Source organism: Pungitius pungitius, chromosome 15, assembly GCF_949316345.1.
Source record: "Pungitius pungitius chromosome 15, fPunPun2.1, whole genome shotgun sequence".
Taxonomy (NCBI): Eukaryota; Metazoa; Chordata; class Actinopteri; order Perciformes; family Gasterosteidae; genus Pungitius; species Pungitius pungitius.
In genome coordinates, this window is record NC_084914.1 from 6,521,932 (window position 1) to 6,544,128 (window position 22,197).

General features: G+C 42.1%; 1 protein-coding gene across 1 annotated transcript in view; it reads right to left on the bottom strand.

The window, feature by feature from the left end:
- Positions 1–17,712, bottom strand: part of LOC119209860 (piezo-type mechanosensitive ion channel component 2) — a 54,795-nt gene extending 37,083 nt beyond the window's left edge. Inside the window, exons 1-6 of the mRNA XM_037459473.2 lie at positions 17,648–17,712; positions 12,834–12,929; positions 9,143–9,268; positions 4,267–4,309; positions 1,653–1,815; positions 300–573 (exon numbers count right to left, since the gene is read on the bottom strand). Of these exons, the coding sequence (XP_037315370.2) occupies positions 300–573; positions 1,653–1,815; positions 4,267–4,309; positions 9,143–9,268; positions 12,834–12,929; positions 17,648–17,711 (766 nt within the window). The 5' untranslated portion in view covers position 17,712. The remainder of the gene's footprint in view (positions 1–299; positions 574–1,652; positions 1,816–4,266; positions 4,310–9,142; positions 9,269–12,833; positions 12,930–17,647) is intronic.
- Positions 17,713–22,197: the final 4,485 nt, after the last annotated feature.

A 22,197-nucleotide genomic window follows, 5' to 3' on the forward strand; every position in this document is an offset into this window, starting at 1 on the left:
GATGAGTTGTGAATAAACCACAACACAGTTATTGGAGGTGAATTATATAATGTGACAAATGGTTACCGCTTTCTTTCCTAAACCCTTAAACACAGATTTTCCACATTTTTAACGGGCTGGTTTTGCATCCTTTATTCCATTAATTACAAAAAACAAAACTCCAATAATTACAAAAAACAAAACTCCAAAAAGGTTTATTGTAAGCAGACAGATGTATTTTGTAATTTGTCTAAATGTATTCCTTTGTTATTTTGTTTTTTAAGATGAAGACACATCACGCAGGATTCAAAGCGACTCACCCGTCATCCCCAACAAGATGGTGACCACCACCTTCCCTGCCGTCGTGATCAAGTTCCCGATTATCTCCTTCACTTTGGACGCAAACTCTGCCACAATCCGTAGGACCTTCATCTTGGTGCTCTCCTTTGCCTCTTCTTCCTCTTCCTCCTCCTCCTCCTCTTCTTCCTCGTCTTCCTCCTCCTCGTATTCTTCATCCTCCTCGGCCTCGTATCCCGCTTCAAAGTCCTCCCCCAGGTGGACGTCGTCGTCGAGGCTCAGCTTCTCCTCTTCTTCCTTTGGGAGGGGGGGGGGCGGGGATTAGTGACACATCACATCCCAGTTTAAAATGATTAATGGTGCAGCTTGTCGGTCGGAGCTCTCCGTGTTGTTGAAAACGCTTTCTCCGCAGGTAGCGCCTGCCGTTTACAGCCCACAACTAAACTGCAGTTGAGCGTTTCTACACACGTGTGGTCTGTTTGGCTGCTTGAGACATGATTGGCAACGTGTGAAAAAAGCTAAACATTTTATGGAGAACACACAAGGCTTTAGACAAAGATAGCAGCAGGTGGTACGGAGCCTTTTCTTTAATGTGATAACGTTTATAGCTGAAATGGCTCACTGATGGAAATAAATGACTTGTCCTGACAAATTTCATTTCTTTTGTTCTTCTTTTGATCCGTTTTATGGACATGAAGGTCTGCTCGGGTGATATTTTTACATTAAATGTCATTTAGCTGACGCTTTTATCCGAAGCGACTTACAATAAGTGCACTTCAACCATAAGGATACAAACTCAAAAGAACAAGAAACAACAAAGTTCAATTTCATTGTTCAACTTGCTATAGATAAGGACCATTAAAAGTACAATTTGCCAAAAGTGCTACAATTTGTTAGTGTTTTTAGTCAAGGTACAGTTTGAAGAGGTGTGTCTTTAGTTTGCCTTATTTGTGATTCAATGTTATTAATTTAAGTTATTTGGTTTAATGTTACTGCACACAGCAAAAGTGAGAACATTTTACTTTCAAATGTTACCCGCCTATTCTAAGAGCACATTACTATATCCAAAAGCTTTTATTTTGTGAGGGGAAAAATACCATTTAATACTAAATGTGAGGATGTTCTGCTTTTTGTCTGATTTATAAAATTATAAAGTTAATATCTTCTGTTTTGGACTGCTGACTGCAAATGAGTTGAAAAATAATGCAAAGATGAATTGAAAATATAAACTAAACAGAGGCCTCCCTTTATTAAAGACTTTTTCATAAGACTATTAAATAAACAAATAAATCAAATCAAGTGTGTGGATGGAAAGGTCCGACATCCTTTTGTTTGTTTCTTTTTGTTGTTTTTCTGTCCCCATAAATGCAACCCACTTGTTCCTCGGCTTCAAAGTCGGCGTTGTCCTGGGCCATGTCCTCGGGCGGCCTCTTCTGGACCAGACTGCGGCACAGCAGCCAGGTGGCCAACCCGGCCACGAACATGCCGATGTCGGGGATGAACACTCGGATGCCGTTGCCCGGGTCTGCGCCGATCACACTGGAGACAAAACGAGAGGAAACCACGAAAACAGCGATTTGGAACAATATTGGAACGACGGGAGAGCGACCAAATAATTGGGGAAAAAAGGGGCAGAGGACAAGAAACGAGTCTTAGATGAGGCCGACGAATAGCTGTGCTGGCTCGACTTTTATTTTGGCTTTGGCTCCGTCTCTGCCGAACTTTCAAGTCTGTCCAATTGTTACAACAAAACAAAAAAACAATTCAATGGTTCAATCTTTAAAAAGCTTGCAGCGGTTGTCCCTGAGCGTTAATTCCCCCGATCTGTGTTCATGTGAACTGGAAGTGACGAACAAACTCACGAGAGTGGACATCATTGCAGAAATTACATCTTTCGCAGAACACGCATCTGTTCACATGGGAATCGGGATTCTTTTTCCATTAATCAGCTGCTGTTTTAATACGTGTTGAATTCTTCAGCTTTTATATGGAGTACCACCCACTTTAATTAAATCAGGCTTGCCGCTTTAAAAGGGGAGTGAAATTCCGTTCAAACAAAAAAGCCGTGGGAGAGTGTGGGTTTTCCTTTTTAGAAGAGAGAGTTCAAAAGAACGTGTTGTGAACAATACACTGGTTTTATCCCCCCTAATTAAAAATAGAGTGAGAGGCTATGAAACTACCTTTAATTTTCTAGATTTAATTAAATTAAGTTACGTTGATGAGTTACGTTGATCATAGACATTCTACCTTTTTGAATTTTTGGAATTATTCTCACTCCAAACACAGCAAATAATGATAATATTTACCCCGGGTCTGGTAGACACAGTGTGGGTTTTTCATTAATTGACTGCATTGACTGACATAGTTTGCCCCGTCGTTATATTGACGCGAGTAAACAAAGCTTTTGTTAATATTCGTTATTTGATTAGTCTGCTCACCTTTAACTAAATACGAGGAACTTTGTTCAAACAGGAAGCTTAACAGAGGCTGACAACTGTTGCCAAGAGAGCTACACAAACACCAGAACCCACTCAAATGTTTTCATGCTGCCTCAGGACAGATTTTATGAGGTGTCATGATTGCATTTCCAATTAAGCAAATGAAAATTGTCCTTGAAATGGCTAGCAGCTTTCAAAATCCTTAAAGCTCACCATCCAAACCAATTTCTATTTCAGTTTTACGACGATGACACCTACATCCTGTGTTTGGCCACCAAAGGGTTTCCTTAGCATTTCATGCTGAGCTCCAAGTTCTATCAAAACTGTTTACAATGAAAAGAAAACATACTGTTGATTCTGCAGTCAGAGAAAGCTGCAAATACAGCAAATGTTTAAAGCAACCAAGTCAAACAAAACAAGTCTCATTCTGGCCTTGAGTGGATTTTCAAGCTTATAAAATGTGTTCAAAAATGAAGAGGTAATCAAACGATGGAAAACAGAGTCAGATAAATAGTTGGAGTTTAATCCAATCAAGGATGTCTGTTTCCAAGCGCTTTATTGTCGTGAATCTTCGGGCATCCTTACGTGATCATAAGCGATGGAAACGGTCAGAGCCAGAAAAAGGGTTTAGTGAGCCAGAAACTTTAATGATTACTACTTTCCACATTAGAATATTACAATAACATTAGCGGTGCTAAGACCGGTCCTCACCGCCTGAAGCGACAGAGGTTCATCATGCAGCGGGGGGGGGGGGGGGAGATTGACAAATACGGAGACCACAAAACACGTTCTAAACCATATGAATATTTGATAGTGACAAGGGATTCGAAAAGCTCGAGGAAACTGAAGGATCCGTCTGAGTAAGAAGACACAACAACAGCTGTGAATTTGCTCTTGATTCCATAAATCCGACATCAACTCTGCATTTTCCTCCAGATGGGCCGTAAAAGCGAGAAAGCATCCGCCTCTGCAGCTGTAAATGTTGTATATACTGTACATGATGACCAACACAAACAGGTAAATGCAGGCGGGATCAAATGTTTATGCTCCACTTCCGCCACTTACAGCGCTCTGTCCACCGAGGGCTGTTGAGTACTGGAAAAAGGATGTTGCCGAGTTTGGGCATTCCCGTACTTAGGAAACCGCATCTAACGCGATCACGGCGGCGTGAGGAGACGGACACAGCGGCAAAAGCTTTGAAAAGCAGGTCTGTCAACGGACGGTCAGATAACTGGGTTTAGCGGACCAGTGCGGTTAAAAAAAGGCAAAATGTAGTGTTTAATATTATTGACCTTTTACAGCGGAGGAAAGTCACATGTCGGATTTTTTTTAAATCGGCTGTTGTTGATTATGAATCCCACATAAAGTTCTGTTTATATCGCTGTCTCTCTTTCATCCGCATATTTCCCAATTGTGTGAAACATTCACGCTCATACATGAATATCTTATGATGGCCGATTGTCTATCTTTGTTTAAGGGAATAAGATCAAGTTTTCTACATTTCACTTGAGATAATGGAGATGTAAAAGTGTTGAATTCATTGTTATCTTACCTCTCAAAGCCAACTTGTCTGATGGATTTCTCCCAGTTGGAACCTGGACAAAAACAATATATATATATCATACAATATGAATTTTAAAATAGACTTTTCTGTTATAATCATTGAAAAAATAGTCAAGCATTTAAACAAAACCCTTCAAAACAAGGAAAAAGATTTATTTCAAATTCTGTGAGTATAGATAATGGAGTCTGATGTTTGCAATTCACTATTACTATAAAAAAATATAATTGCCATAATATTCATGAAAGAAAACATGTTTTTACCCTGTGACAAAACACCTGCTTGAAATCATCTATAAGAGACAGAATTTTTTTCTTCATTTCACTTGATATTTCATTTTCACGCAGAAAATAAAAACATTTCTTGCGAGCTTTGTTTCCACAGCTCGGAGTGGCTGAAGCGCTTCACGTCACTCGAGCCCTCAAGCGGGAGATTTTCAGGTATTAAAAGCGACACAATGAGAAGAACTGCTGAAGTTTGACAGGCCTTTGTTCTACTGCCAGAGGAAACACAACATCACATGTGTGACTCGAGGATCCCGACTCAACGACACATCCGGCCGTTTTCACAGTGTATTCGGCGACTAACCAGGAGCCGAACTGCTGTAGTTTCTGGTTTATGGGGCGGAGTGAGGATGTTAAAACCCACTTCAGTGACAGTAACTCTAACCCAGAGAAAACACTGCATCAGAATGACTTCATCGGCTACGTCACCTCTGTAAACTAGTTTCATGAAGCTCTTACGCTTAAAACAGGTTTTTCCTGCAACTGTTCTTCAGCTAAAATGTGAAATGGCTCAATTCTAAAGTGATAAGAAAGAAAAAAAGAACTCAACCATTACGTCAGGATAACGACTACAGCAAATATTTTTCAACTGAAGTGGTGAATGCATCTTTAACAGTTGCATGAATGTCACTTGTGATTCACGGATGACAATACGTACGACTATAAACAGAAAAAAAAAAATGAAAGGGTGTTCTGCTAAATGACGCACGGACCTACACGTAACCCGCAAGTATGCTGTAAAGAAATGACTCACGCGGTTCGGCACTTTGTCAGAAACAGGAAACTCTGAATTCCACTCCAGGTGAATAAAACGTTAATGGACTGTCTGTGCAAACCTCAATGTTTCTTTATTACTCATCAGTGAATAAATAACTCCCCGAGCTCACGCTCATGTGTTGTGTTCTCAGGGGGAAGAGCAGGAGACGGCGGAGGTCAGTTGGTTCTTGGAACTAAATAAATATATTGGGGAAACCGTATGTTTTTGGGAGGAGTCCACATAACCAACCTCTGACACAACCTCTGACATCCGACGCTAAGAGTCGTCCTGCGGCTGAACTGTTATGAAACAGGCCGCTGTGATGGAACACAAGCTTTTATTTTACATGTATTTTGATATATTACCCAGGCCTGGGAAGTTACTTCACATTAATACAGCAACAAAAACACTTTTCTTTAATTAATAATTATTAATATTAAGTAATGAAGTCAATATTTCATACTAATAATTGGTTGCATTTCATAATTAGCTATAATCATATATTTTAAATTACTCTAAATGTGAAATCATCTTATATTGCTACATATTAAACAAATGAGATTAAATCTGTATGCTTCACTTTATGAAGATTGTCATTTTTGGGCCTAATGGTTAAGACACATACATACATACACATTGCATACATTTAAATATGTTATTATTCTATTATAATGTTTTTGAAGAAAATCCTACTCAATCCTGTTGCCACAGCTGAAAGACTTATTGACCGATATCATCAATAATAACATTGTATCAAATGATTATGTCATGTAATCAATTTGTTAGTCATCCCCTATATAACAGCAGACTTGGCATCTTTAAATATTATTTAGCCGTTTGGGTCGCACTAATCCTTCTCACCCAAATTAAACCCCGGGCAGTAAACAATGCCAGATCAGCCAAATAAATACAAACGGTTGGTGGCTGGTAAAGGAAGTCAAAGATTTAACTGGCGAGTTAAAGACACCAAGGACTGTGGGGTTTTTCTCAGGATGGGTGGAGGAGGAACCAGATGGTTTGACTCAAACAGGACTGAAATGAAGAGGTCACGGTAGGGTGTTGGTCTGGGTAGTCTGTAGTAAACAGTTTTCTATTAACCATAGCGTCGCTCCCATGGGACATGCAGTCCCAAAACATACCAGATGTATAGGACTCCATAATGAAGGAGGAGATCGAGGATGGGTGTGGAGCCAGGAGTAAGTGGGCATAGGGGCAAGTGGGGAAAGGGCTATTGGTCCCGCTTCAAATGCCACTTTATTATTACCAGCTACTACAGTTGTTGGGTCTCTGGTCTATAAAAGTAGCTACTTTACTGTTTGTGTCATTTCAAATGAGCCTTATGTCCAGGAAATATGGTTCACTGATGTTGTTCTAATCCCCAATACTCACCCACAAAAGTTTTATAAAAGGCCATGGACACATGACTTAACGCCCCATTTAAAGTTTCAAATAAAAGCTCTTTGGCTTACACTGTCGACCCAGTGAGTCCAAAGCCCAAATATCTGCAACACCCAGCTTCAGCAAGCACAAGCTGAGCTCACGGGGGAAAAGAGGGAACCAGTGTCATGCACGAGGAAGGCCCGAGGTAAAGTCAGGGCCAGTCTGATCCATACTACGGATTCCGTGGGCTGAGGAGAGGAACACCATGTGATGCAGCGTGAACTCGGCGTGCAGCCTTCTGGAAAAGAGGAAAGAGACTTTTTGCCCATCGAAGGCGAGGCCGCTCCCCCCCCATGCGTATCAAAAGAACCTGCCCTCAGACCTAATGTGTATCTCATTAAACAGCCTTTGTACTCGCTGGGCCGTTAACCTCTGAGCACAGCATTTCTTGTCCCATAAATGTCTCATATTTGGAGAATAGTGGGTACATGCGTGTTTGCAGAGGGCGGTAAAAAGGTCAACAATGCCGCCTGCGGGACTTAATAATGAAGGATAGACGAGAGGAACTGGTCACTAAACAGCCAATCAACAGGCGAGTTCATTCTCAATGAGGAAATATCCATCGCGATCAGATACGATACGAATCAAACTTGCAAAACCTTTTTCATGCTTCGTTTTAACCTTCTTAATCTCCAGATGGACGGGCTTGGCATCTTGGTACACGACTGCCAGTGAGTTAAGACAATCACAGGAAGGTATTCTCTATCTGGTGCTCTTTGACATTTAATAAAAATGCTTTTGATCCAAAGTGGTGGGAACTGCATTTACAAACAGAGGAAAGACAGATGACTCTAAAGGAAGCTCATCTGGGGATTGGTCACTGGAATGATGCAACACCTTTGGGTGTTAGCCTTTTTAGATTCAAACCAAACTCGGTTACTGCTCTAATGGCGTATTTGGCTGCGGGGGAATGAGGGAAATGACGTGACGCTATCTGAACGGAGGGATAACCGCCTCACCGCACAACGAGGACTCCTTGTTTATACTTGGCTGCCAAAAGGGGAAAGGGTGTCGAGGGGAGGTGCCAGATATAGAAATCTCAGAATATAGGAGGCGCATCAAGTGGCTTCCTGTTGCATATCGAGGCCCAAAAATAGGAACAGGATGGCACCAACTTCAAGTAGACAAATCACCCAAAGGCTGATGTCAGCAACGTGCTGAACAAAGATTGCTGGAAAAAATCATTTTTATTTTGAAACAAAATCCCGGGTACTTGGAACAATGGGCAAATAATACGCTATTTAGAGATTATTATTTGCTTTGAGAGTATGATTTTTATCTCTAAAAACAAATATGTAGGCATACTTGGCATGTTGATGGCTTAGTAATCTTGGCGAAGAACATGTAACAGACGTACTTTTCATAAATTATAAATTATTATCTTATTGATGACTGAAATGTTCCTTACCGGTCAAAACAGATTTTTTTAGATTATTGAAGTCTAGATTCTAGATTCAGTGTCACGTTTCACTGAGCAGAACTCAGAAGATACAAGAATCCTTCTTATCTTCCTATTATTTTTGATAAAAATGCAGCTGATGTCATTCTGACAAACAGAAGCGCAAACCGTGTATGACTCAAAACGTTGTTATGAAAAGGCTAAACAAAGTTATGGATTGAAGAAGAATATTTCATGGGATAAGAACATGTTGTGGATTTAAGAGATTTAGTGAACATTTAGTCCACTAAATAGAGCATCTCTCCCCTTTCTTCTGTGTGGAAACTCTCTCTGGTGAGGTACAACTCTGTGACACTGCATCAATCAGCTCAGGTCAGAGGTCAAGCACCAGTCAGTCAGCGTGATGGATGGGACACACATGTGCACACAGTCGCTCGTGAACTTTTGGCCCAACAAGCAGAGATGTCACAGTGTTGGTCTTACTTGATTTCGGTGTGAGTGACCCGTCGAGGAAAGATGGTCCGATTGTTGTTCGGACCACCTGAAAATGTGTGTATACTCAACTATCCAAGCCATGCTTTGGACCACGTGGATACCATGAGAAGATAGAACTGTGTTTTTATTTAAAACAACCCAACCGCACATAATAATCAAAAGGCGGACTGGCACAACAATTATTAATGCCACAAAGTAAACGGAAGGCAACAACTATGTGAACTGCAGTTAAAGTGTGTTATTTGCGAGAGTTTCACAGCAATTCTGAAGGATTTATTGGTCTGCTGACTTCCCTAAGAAACAAAAAACAAAGCGTCTTCTTGTACGTCTTTCAGAAGGTTTGCACAAAGCAACAGCTGAAATAAATCAAATCCATTCTGCCTCCATTCTGCGGATTCTTGACCTGCACGTCGCTTTGAATTTCTGCCCACACAACACACGTCAGCGCCTCCAGGGCCTCGACCATGAAGGCTGCGGCGTACTTTTACTCACAGTTGAAGTCAGATGCGATGGAGTTCCCGGACAGGAGGCTGTTGACGGTAATCTGATAGATGATGTGGAGCAGCAGGAAAGACATGCTGGTGAAGCAGAGGGACTGCAGCAGGCGTCCTGTGTGGCCTGGGGAAGGAAAGCAGCTACAGTGAGTTCACCACCAACGCCACTTAGTGTAACGTGTTCCACATGTGACTTACTGACGTCCACGCATTGAAACCCAGAAAAATGTCTCTTTGTGGGGTTTTGGGGGGCTTTTCTTTCGAATAGCGAGAAACTTGACGTGCGGGGAAATGTTCACGTGATCAGCTGGGAAGTCAGGAGCAGTTCTTAATAAATGAGTCAAAAAAGGTTGCAGGTGTCTGAGAGCAACCAAGAGGGGATTCTGTGGACCGTAATACATACCGGGCTTAAGAGCTGGCAACACTAGAGTACGGACCAGGCTGTTGAAAAGTTAAAATAAACCTTCCGGTGCACCGCAAGACCTCTAACTTTCTATAATTTGATCCTTTGGTTTCGTGGATTTGGTGTTCTTTGGTTGTGTCTCTTTCACACAGCTGTCAGTGGCCATTACTGATGCCGGGAGGGAAGGATGAGAGCCGACTGCCACAGCTGTCCAACACATAGCGCACCTACAGGTATTTGGGATCATTTCAGGACTTGTTATGGTGATCCTTCTGTACAGTAGGGATTTCTGTTAGTGAGTGAGTGAGTATAAAACTGTTTACCGGAGGGAAGAACAACGTTGATGTAATGCCTATTCTTTGATTAGTAGATAGTAATGGCCCTTATGGAGTCCATCATCAGTCCTTAAATTGTCCCACATACCTGTAGTGTGTTGTTCGCTGCTTCTTCCCAGAGCAACATCTGTCTCATTAAATTTACTGCATCCTTGCAGGGAACATGTTGTTTACTAGAGTACAATATCCTGGCTGAGGTGGAGCATTGCTGCCGAGCCTCAGGCCATCGGGGGGGGGGGGGTGGGGGGGGGGGGGGCGAACCTTATCAAAACGTGTGTGACAACAGGCCATGGCAGGCAAATTAAATGAAGAAGTGAAAACAAATTATCATCCCAGGAGTATGTTTAAAGTTTTCTAAAACAGTGGGCATTGTTCGGTTTTAAGAATTAATGTTCTTTCCCTCATCAATCAGAGAACAGGAGGCATTTGACAACATTAAGAACCTAGTTTAACCGAATCGTGGCGTCTTCAACTTTACCTGCCGCAAAATGTGTATATATAAATACATCAAATGTTAAATCAGTGATGATAAATAGTTCTAATGGGCCGTTCTGCGTAATTAATATTACTTCAAGTATATTTTGGTTCCATCACGTTTTTTTTAATGCGGAACATTTACTTGTCATGCAGTATGTCAACAGTGTAATGTTGCTTTTACTATATCAGAGTACTTCCTCCGCCACTGCCGACACAAAAGTATGATAAATGATGGATTTAAAAAAAAGGACAAACTAAAAAAATCTGTTAACACCAGACATCCTCCTTCAAAGGTCTACCAGCTACAACATAAACCTGATCAATCAGCCATAACATCAATTATTTACAAAGATTCTAAGTCACGTTCAACGAGGCGTACGGCTCTTCAAAGGCTTGCGGCCCATACGAGAGCCACGGTTTAGATTTTGTTCACCTCCACTGATAATTGAATCCCTTTAAGGGTGTGCAGAGCCAAATAGTGCGATCACAACATCAGAGAGTAAATCACAGAGCAACACCAGCGATTGTTCGTCTCCTCTCGTGCACTCGAACATCTTCGGGGCAGACCACACGGCTGTGGAAATTACACCTGATGAATTATTCATGTCAAACATTTGGTTTGAATTAACTTTCCAGATTTAAGATTCACCGGACGAAATGAAACAGAAACAGAGCATCCAAATAAAGCACCGATTTACTATTCCCCGTCTAACTGCCTCTTAAAACATTGAATAAAGAAGAATTCTGCAGGGTGAAATGTGTTTACTTGTGTATCACTTTGCATTGTCAGTGTGCATCCTGGATGGTATTCAGGTCATTTTAATGGGTGGGGGGGAGGAACGCAACAGTTTTCTGACAATCTCATTAAGATTAAAGTCATCATTAGAGTTACATTAGAACTACTCAAATGGATGAATGGATATTTGATAATTAAATGTTGGAAATAGTGTCACAATTATCTTTAACCACAACAAGCTTATATTTTTATTTATAAAAATGGCTTCAAAACGAAATAAATTTATTTCAATAACTAGACAAGAATGTTCCTAAAATGCGTAAAGTTTTCAATCATTTTATAAGCGGTCTAAACCGGTTGCTACTACATCATGTTCATCTCCTTACTGCCCTTTCCCCCCCGATGACTGAGGCTCAAAGATGTTCAGGCAGCTGTTGCAGTGGATCAATGTGTAAAACCACGTCCGCCTGCCGCAGACTCTTTTGTGCTGAGCTAGTAAATATGAAAAACTATTTGTCACAATATGGCAGCTGTAGTGTTAAAACAGTGAAATCAAACACTGCCTTCCAATGGCAGAATGAGTGGGATATCTTCTCTAAATTACTTTGACATCCAATTATGGGCTCAATTAACTTGATCTGCAATATAATGGTTCTTATAACCAAATGATTAGGGAAGCTAATCTTTTTAAAAAAAGATTCCGGTTTGATTTGTCACGCCTGATTGGCGTCAAAGTGTCTTTTCGTGAGCAGCAGCATCACTGGAAGACTTCTCTCTTTAACTATTGATGAAAGTGTAAGTGTGTAAGTGGTCCACCTTCTCCGCTGCTTCCTCACTCCTTCACTTCCTGATTGTTATTTCAGCTGGAGACGACTCTCGGGCCGTTTCCTCCACCAACACGGGTTTATGTATTATTAAACACTGCATGTGGTCTCATGCAGATAACCCATATTAAGCGAAGTGTTTTGCGGCGAGGTGAGTGCATAAAAAGGCGCTCCTGAAGTCGGCGACCGCAAACACACGTTTCATCCCCTCCCCCCCCCCCCCCCCCCCCCGAAAGGAGACCTCGTCACCTCCCTCGACCGCGGAGGGAACTATTTTCTAAACCAAAATACCAAAGAGCCAAATTAATAAACTTTGCCTCAGCTGAATTAAATAATAGCACTTGCACGCCGTTCATGTCGTTACAAAATGGAAGCAGTCGAAAGGAATTCATGGAGCCTTGGGAGGAACTTTTGGCTGTTATCAAAACGCCCTCATCTCAATGCTCTTCATTTTCCTCCCGAGGACATTTTAACGGGCTCGTTTTGGTGTCTTCTTTTGACAGTTTTTATTATCTTTATGGACATTCTCTGAGCAAATAAAGCAAACGTAAGCCTCACATGCTCATTTTTATCAGGTGGAGGTTACATCTGGTTCCAGATGAATCGCGTCTTTCTGTGTCCGATGTGCTTGGCCCGTGGATCATTTTTATTATAACAGATGGACTCGTGCCCGCACAAACCGATATTACCTTTCACAGGGCTGAACTATGTGCCAAATCCATCCTCATCTCAAGGAAATTCAAGTCCCCCGGGGAGGAAGGGGCTGGTTTACATTACGGGGGGGGAACAACATCGCCGCTCACACAGGCTGCCTTTTTTGGGAACCCGGTCCAGATTGCCCAGGCGATAGACACAGCCGAGGCCGTCTGAACGTGTGAGGGATGAATGAGCGTTACAGGGGCTTAGTGTCTTACCTTGCATTGTCGTGCTTGTGGGCTCCGCGAACAGCGGGATGAGCAGGAGATAGATGAGGTAGACGAAGGAGAGGGCGTTGTACCTGAACAGGCAAGCTGCGGAAACACAAGGGACACAAGTGCAGATTGAACAGCAAATTCACCACCACATTGACCACCACATTCACCCTCATGGCGCAGAAGCCGGATCAGGAGTCGTCGTTGGCATCAGCTGATTTGAGGGGAAACACGGTGGTGAAACTCATTAAGGTGTTCCTGATGTAGAAGAGCTGCTAATTGGTCATAAAAAGCCTGAACATTCCTTTTAACCAATCTTAACAATTGCAAACCTCATTATCTTTTCACCTGGCCTCCATCACAAAAAGAGGCCGGGCTTTAGTGTTGGTTTGGAAGTAGAATCGCCGGCAGAGAGTCCTCGGGCGTTGAGAGAGACACGGAGCGGCCTGCGGTGAGCTCGGCGTCTCCCTGCGGTTTTAGTGGCCCACAAAGCGAATCTCCGGATCACGTGTTTTACGGTTTGAGCCTCATAGTATTTCATGCGCCGTGATCACTGTTAAAACTGGATCGTTATTTTAGGAGTAAACTCTACGATAGCAAACACACACACACACACACAGGATTTCCTTAAAAGTTGAGATGGTTTTGAAAACAGGGAAACAAGTTTTGTTTGCCGAAGCATTAAATTGAACAACGCCGCGTGGAGCACGAAGAGTGCCAGATGTCACCACCCGGGTCTGAAAATAAGATTAGTTTTTGTCTTTTTGATTGAAGCCTCAAATGAGATTTGATACCCAATAAAATGGTACATTTTTCCCTGTGATTTATTTCAAAAGGCAATTATTAATTGCACCCTTTGCTTGAATGCAATGCCCACTTTCAGCATCTAGGAAGCGTCACTATACATAACACACTAAATTATGTAACTCCACACACTCACCTTTCACAGAATGAACACACCAGCACGCACACGCACACATGCACACATGCACACGCACACGCAAAGTCTTCTCGTCTCATGATGAAAGTTAAAATGCTTAAGTACAAACATGACTTCTAAAAAACAATAATTGATGGATCGATCAGTAACGCGCCTCATTTCTTAGTCAGATTGAGCATCTGCTCGGTGCCTTTTCCCAGTTAAACCCATCACATCACGGGTCCAAAGTGATGCACGAGTGTAGCCAACTCCTTTACCCATTTCCCCTCGGAAGTCTGCAAGAAACAGAGTTCTTTTTTTTACAGCCTCGGCTGAAAAATCAGCCCACGTATTTCACGTAACGGTTGCAACTCGCCGTTTTTCCAGGTTTCCCTGAAGCATGCACTAAATTTGTGATGATCGCCTTCCAGGCGAACATTTTGGGGTCAGGAGGAAAGGGAACAAATTGGAAGTACACAGTAACGTGGTGCAAAATGTGGACACACTCCTAAATTTTTCTCAGCAGTTATATCAACAAGCCCAGGGTTTACAAGCAGGTCGGCTGCATGAGTTACCGCCGAAGTCACAGAGATCTGCTCGTCTGGGTTGCTACGGGTCTTGAACCGCTGAAAAATGACATTTCACTGCTGAAAATGGTGCTTTTATTTATCTTTGTACACTCAATGGAACTATTCATTGACATTTGACTTGGCTCTGACTTTTCCCTCGCTGGAGCTCGACAGTAAGTGAACCTCCCGGTTTTCTCTGTGCTCGGATACGCAGAGAGGGAAATGTTATTCTGACACTTTGTGAAAACCACGCATATGTTTAGATAATGGGATTTTTAAGCATGCACAATTTGCCAGACAGTCCAACCACCAACATAACAACATTATTGTTTCCTTTCCCAACAATTCAACAAGTTGAGTCATGATCTTACATTTTTTGGCCTAACAGCACAATTTCTTCCAACACCCACATTTATCTTCATTTAATGTAGCATGAAATAAGCCCTAAACCTGCCAGCGCTGGTAGTCCGGAGCCTGTAGCTCACATTATTTATCAGTTTAAATCTATAGTAAGTAATTTTGTCTCAGGTCATCGATCTTTATCTACACGGCTCTACTCCCTGCTGATGACTCAACATTTGAGGATTTCTTTTTTACGCAGGGAGTGAAAATAAACCACCATTGTTTTCAGACATCAGATTACTTCAAACCCCCCCCCCCCCCCCAATTTACGTCTGAATCAGGCTTTGGTCTCTCCCAGGAAAAGTTATTATACCTGATACACAAAAGGCTGAACAGAAGAGAGTCTTAAATGCAAAATCAAAAGCAGCTGACTTGAGAGTTTGAGCCCAAAAAACATAAAAGTCATGATAGAAGATAAGTTGGTGCGGTGCCTGGCCGGACAAAGTACTGGCCGATAACAGAGGAATTTATACCCCTCTGAAGAAATGAAGAACACACCACCTCGACTTGCATTCGCACCACTCTGCAGAGCTTTATTATCTTCATCGGATGATGTAAAATAAGGCAACCACATCCAGGAGCAAAGACTAATTATTGCGTGAAAATATAAGCCTTTGACGTGACTTGATACGTCTTCTTAGAGAAGCTAATTTAATTCAGTGCTGCAACCGACATTTGTTTACAGTATGGATTATCGCAATCAATTATGGTTTGGTCTAAGGAAAAAATGGATTCACATTTGATGACTGTAGTGTTTTGGGCCTCTTTTTTGGCTTAAAAATATATTTTCGGGGTCTTTGACTAATCAACAAAACATGTAGTATTTACCTTTGTGCTTATATTGGTAAATATAAAGACAGACAGAGCACAAGAGCAGCTGTAACACTTTCTAACAATAACTTGAACTTAAAGCATCCTGCGACCTGCCCCGACTGAGCAGCACATCCACAGAAGAAGAAGTTCCATATCAGAGGTCAGACACTTGTTAGAGCGCCCTCACATAATCGTGTTCACGCTCCAAACTCCGCCGGTACACACGTAAACAGCGTCCTGTTTGATCAGCTAAAATGTAGCTGTGTGCAAATGTGTGTGTGTGTGTGTGTGTGTGTTAGGGGAGGCGGGTGGGGGGGTGGGGGTGGGAGGTGGTAGAGGAGACTGTGTACACATGGGCCTAGCAGTCCTCTGCTTTTCAATAGAGGTGCTGTCAGATGGCCAACAGGAAGCACAGACTTTGTTATGTGAGCAGAGAAGTCTTTCACTACAGGACCAGGTAAGAGACGGTGTGCATGTGTACGTGCGTTGCATATTCCACCGAATGTATGTACAGTAACGGTAAGAAGGAACTGTGTGGAGTCAGATGACATCTGTTCTGCTGCTGCTGCTGCTCCGTGTTCCCAGAGGCCAAGAAATACTTTGCACCAAAGCCAGAGATCTGCACACATGGATCTAAGCGAGCGGCAGAAAAGAAATGAAACATCAAATAATCTTCCCGCAACAAGTGTTACAAATACAGAAAAAAAAAAAAACTGATGGGATGACGGTTATTGACGAACATCGGAATCCATTGAGTTTAAATTAAGAGGAGATCTTTAGCTGTCAAACAAATCAATGAAGGAGAGTAAGCGGCCGATCAGGCGGTGCTGATGGAAGAAAAAAAACGCAGTCTAGTCTGTTCCTGTACATTTTACCTTCTTTCCACATTTCCTTCATCCTGTCAGTTACAGTGCAAAGCTGCAGCAAATGACAAGTGCTCATTTGCACTTTGAGAAAAGCATAAAATATTAAAAGGTATGTTTACGATAAAAGGGAAAGGCAATTCTTTCCTACCTCCCAACCGTATTATTAATTCATACTGTTAAAACGACTTTCCACGTATTAATGGAGACGATGCGTGGCCTCACAATTGCTTTTGGAAATAAAAGGAGCCGTCGGCCTGTCAGGTGAGGCATTATGGTGCTACTGAGTGGGTCTTCTCTATAGAAAGCATGCTGTTAGCTGTAAAAGTACCTCAGCCCCAATACGTCTTACAAAGACACCACAGTGGAAACTCAGTGGTGGTCAGACACTCATCTTTTTTTCACTTGTGGCCAACCACAGAATTACAGATTAAAACACAAAGTAAAGCGAATTTAATAGTCAGCGAGGTGTGATCAGGCCTCGAGCTCCATGCCAACAAACTCTAAATCAGCGCTTAACAGCACTGGTAATATCAGACACTTTTTTCCCAGCCTGTTTAGAGCTGTAAAAATCCCCCCTAAAATAAAGCGGACACATTTGGCAGTGGGTCATCTGATAAATCTACATGAAACATGTAGCTCTTACACCGTCAAGGCAATCAAAATGTTAATTAACACCATCAACACTATATAGGCATCTAGTGAATGTCCTTTCAGCAGAAAAACAATCAATAACAAGACTGATGATTAATAAAAAAAAGAAAAACAGGAACCACACTTGAAACGACATACGTTCGTTTATAATCCATCAAAACAACAGTTTAACTGCAATTTCAACAGTTTGATCCACATACGCAGCCTAGAAATCTCTGTTTGTACTCTGAGTAAAAGAAACTAGTATCAGTTTATTTAGGTTCTTTTTTTTATTTAAAAAATTAGAAGAAATATGCACTTGATATGACTGCTGTTATAAACATTACATTTCTAAAATAGGCTAGACAGCAGGTACACCACGGCTCTGGTCTTTTATTCATAAATAACAGCCACGTGTGATACTTTGTGCTCAGTTTTAAGATTAATGCAATAGATTAATGAAATGTGACCTTTGGCATCACTGGGTCAATCGCTATTCGTGTACATCACTTGGAGTTTGTACTGCTGTACCTCCTATTTCACACCGCCGTAAAAAAAAAAAAAAAAACCTTTTAAGAAGCGTAATAAGCAAGAATGCGAACAAACAAAAACACTCACCGGCTGCGAGACACATCGGCAGCAGCAGCCTGAAGACCAGCCCGCACACCACCTCAGAGGCCATGGCTCCGGTCGGCCCGGGTTCAATAGAGAGAGGGGGGGGGGAAGTAGCCGGGAATTGTGTCTCTAAGGCTTCTCTCGCATCCCCCGGACTCCTGCGCCTGGTCAAATCTCAGCTGAGATTTGCGCTCCCCCAAACGGCCACATCGGCTCTCCCCGAGGACACCTGGGCTCCGGTGGTTATTCCACAGTGAAGAGTTGCGTATTTGGCCGGTTTCACCACCGTGGACATGTCACAGGGGAGTGATGTCACCATGGTGGTTCAGTTTCTCAGACGCGTCAAAGTCATGTTGATGCTCTCAAGGCGCGCGCTGAACACCGCGCGTGGAAGAAGAAGAAGAAGAAAAAAAAATAAAGACGCCGGAAAGAAAGGAGCCAACAAGTCCTGAAGTCCAATTAACCTCCCTTTTCTTTTCTTTTATTCACCATAAAATTAACATTAACGAGACGCGTTCTGCACTGCGTGGAAGTCTACTAACACTCGGGTAGTTCACCCTTCCACTCTCCCCCGCTTGGTGAAATTTGACTTCTGGTGTGTGGATTGTGTTTCTCCAACGGGAGGCTACAGTGGCACAGCCTGTGATTGACGACCGACTCGGCCAATCACAAGTCTTCATCTGGTAACCGGTCCAGCCCCTCGGGATAATTGGAAGTAAGAGGTGGGACCTTCGAGGTGGGATGCAAATTACTCAAATATTAGAAAATAACATATCCCCAAACACACAGCTTTGGTTTGGTGATCAATACAATCACAACATGTATTTTCGTATCCAATATTCAAGTCTAAGGACCTTAAATAATTACGATTTTCCAACGAAAAGGTTTTTTAAATATCATGAGACTTCCAGCCTCTTTGGAGGTCCTCTGTCCAGCGGCCGTTTAGTGAGAACAGCGCCGCTCTCTGGTTGAAAGAAGCACTTCCACTTCGGTCTAATCCTTGTTACCACAAAACAGGCCTGTCAGATTTCTCCTTGCAGGCAGGAAAATATTTTTTTGTTTTAACAAAGATGATTTCAGTTCTTGAAATAATTAAGAGCATTGTGGCAAAAACATCTCCTCTGATTACATGTAATCCAGTTGTAGGCTGAGTAAACATTTATCATGACTCAAACCTCTAAAGCCCACAAGGGCTCAGATCTGTTTGTGACTTTTCCAAGTTCCCCCATCAAAATACTGCAGACATGTAAGTAGATTTGCATCACTGTGGTGTTGTCAGTGGGATGACGTGCAGAGGTTTAATCCCTGTGACATCTGATGGAGTGTCCGTGAGCAAGAAAGACACTGCGTCCCCTTTCTGCCACGTGGCTCCTGCTCTGCCATGGAGTCTGACCTCCTGACTTTTAAGTACAATAGTAAAGCATAACTCTAATGCACTGACCATTACAAAAATTAGTGGTATTGCAGTTAAAAAGCAGTTTTTTTACTTAAATATGTCTATTTGCTGTCTTATCCAAAGTTTTTGGTTTGTGTATATGGTCCAGGGGGGATTAGTTTAGACTGAAGGACTTAAAGCAGGGGAAATAAGTTAGTTTGCCTTCAAAAAAGGCTGAGAAACCCATCCCAAGCTGAGTTGTCTAAACTTACTGGTTACACATCACAGACAGGATGAGAACTAATACTACTAATACTTGTTCTTGTACCAGAAGGTCAAGTTTTTTACTTATCCAGTGAAATTTCTCCACATTCACGAGCTTGAGGTAGTGGTGCAAACCTTTGCACAGAGGTGGACCCCTTGTGGTTTCTTGACTCATAAATGAGTCATTGGTTTTATTTTATTTGATCTCAGTTTTTACAATAAGAAACACATTTTTGTTTCTTCCTCATGCATTAAAGCTCTTGTGCTCTAATGCTTTTTGTTGTCTATTGGAGCAAACAACGTTTTTTCTTAAATAACAATCTCATTTATGCATACAAGTAGCACTAAATTGTAATTGAAAATAGGTAAGAAAAGGGAATAGAAGTGCTTATATTACTGTTTCCCTTTATTTTGTAAATTTCAAAACACGTAAAACTTTTCTAAAAAGGAATTATCGGAACTACAACATGTGATTTAAACTAACCCATTGTGCATGAACTGTTATGTTTAATGGCAATACCGATCGATTGAGCCATGCTGGTTTCCCTGAAGTGCATTAGGCAAGAGGAGATTAAGGTATGATAGGAGTCGTCAGGGCCCAGCCAAATGAGACTCCTCCACCTCTAAAAAAAAGGGGCGCTTTGGATGTGATGAATCACCATTTGGCCAACTCACCCAACGTGGATTCACTTCACCAAAACAAGAAAAATAAACAGCTAAATGCTGCCGAGGGAAAGGCTGACTTTGAAGAGAGCATCAACATGCTGGCTGCCAACCTCTCCGCCCCGAAGACTCTCTTTTGCCTGGAAATCCAGACCTCGCGTGGGAGCAGCCAGGGAGTCAGCCGCGAGGCCCCCGGGCTGCTGCAGCCATGATCAATAACCCCCCCTCTCCCCCCCCCCCAGAACACAGCAGCCCTTGAATTGTTCCTGCTGTTTGAAGTCCGGACCCGCTGATCTAATCCCTCTGGATGGATGTGAATCTTAAGTAACGTTTGTCTTTGATCCGATGCTCATCTGATTCTTTCTAAGAGAGGGGTATTGATCAATCGGCTTTACACAGGGAAGGTTTAGGGAACATTCGGGTCAGTGGTTCCTCACGCTAATGTCAGAATTATTATATCAGCAAGAGGAATTATTTGTATCATGTAAAAAACTGGATCATTTTTGTTTTGTACCCTTCACAGTCGTTTTTTTTTTGGGGGGGGGGCAGTTTTGGGGAAACTGAGGGGATCAAAAAGATCATCTTAATCCATTTAGAGAATCACACTCTCTCCTACAAATCAATTATAAGAGGAGATGTTTGAGAAAAGGTAAACATATTAAAAGCACACAATTTGATTCTTTTTTTATTTTAAGTCCTTTAAGACAGTTGGTATCAATGTTGATGAAATGACTAAATCAGTATTACAAACACAATTTTCTTTATAATTATTTTTAGCTTAACAGTTGACAAAACCCTCTCAACTGAAGGTCTTTTTGCTCTGTTCTAAACAGCAGACTTTCACTGTTATCTTCTATTTTTTTTTCCAAAATGGATCCATGCGGCCTAATCTTTCACAGAAACCTGGCAAAGCCCAAGATTTTCATGAATGCTGAATTTCTTGTAATTTCCCACATTGATGCCACACTGCCAGTCTGCAGCAGCTTTTGCAAAGAAGAAAACCGAACTGCAAATGAGATTAACTTCCAGATTGCTTCAGTATTGATCCGCGAGTGAAATCCAAACTGTGTGTGTATTCAATATTTACATGGATGCACTTTGCATGCACTCAAAAGGTGCGTCTGCTTAAGTGGGCCTTCTAGTGTTTTTTTTTCTGGTGGTTGTGGGCAGATTGCCTCGTTGGAATTTAGACACAAATATCCCGTTTGTTGCTGTATGAAAACCTTCTAACTTCAGTTTCTGTTTAAACTGCACACATGTGAATCATCGTCTGTGATCTTTGCACGCATAACCAACGGGGAAACTATAAACATTGTGTGGTGAAATTTAGATCTGATGGTAGCGCTAAATGAAAAGTAAAGGGAGAAGTCTCTGAAGTCCGTGCGATTCAGCCTTTTGGGAAACATGAATGTTTTACAGCATTTACTCCCATTCATCCAGCATTTGTTGAGCCCGAGAGCCATTTCCACCCATGAATACACAAGTGATACCTGACTGCCAGTCTGTCTGGACGTAAGAAACCAGCATTACAAAGACAGTTGGAATCAAGAATTGATCACAGATGAGGGCTCTCATTAGCTGATGATTGAACGTCGTCGAGGCTTCTATCTCCTCAGCATTAGCACACTGGAAAATGCCTGTGTTAATGCACACGTCCAGGATGTCAGGCTCATCGCGGAGGAACGCTGGAAGCTTTTATGTTACTGCTGGGTTGTTTGGAACATTACTTCAACATCCTGAACGGCACACTGATTCTCGGGGGCAGCCTGACGCCGCGTGGTTTGCCGAGGACGGTTTGTGCGATGACGTAAGAGGCCAAAGGTCATCGGAGCTTCATCACTCTGGTCCGGGTCTCACGACACAACGGACACCTCAGGGGGGAGAAAACGAGCAGCGGGTGACTTAAGGTGGAGGAACGTACAGCGTTTGATCAGAATAGTATAGAAGATTCAGTTCAAATGGCAGTAATTATCAGCCCAGAATTATGGCTTTTTACTTTATTTTCCTAACTTTTCATAGGGGCCGGGGTTAGGCTTGTTTGGTTACGCTTTCAGAAGCTTTAAATGCGGACTATCAAATTATCTGAGGTTAGCGACTCCTGCAATGCGCAACCTCCCCGTACTCTCTGTGACATACGTCTTGATTTGCACTGTGATTAAGTGCTATTTATGTTTACCATGTTTTCCTCTCTCGCTCCACGTCTTGTACCGCAAGCAATGATTTATTTTTGATGATCATTTAACCCTTGAAT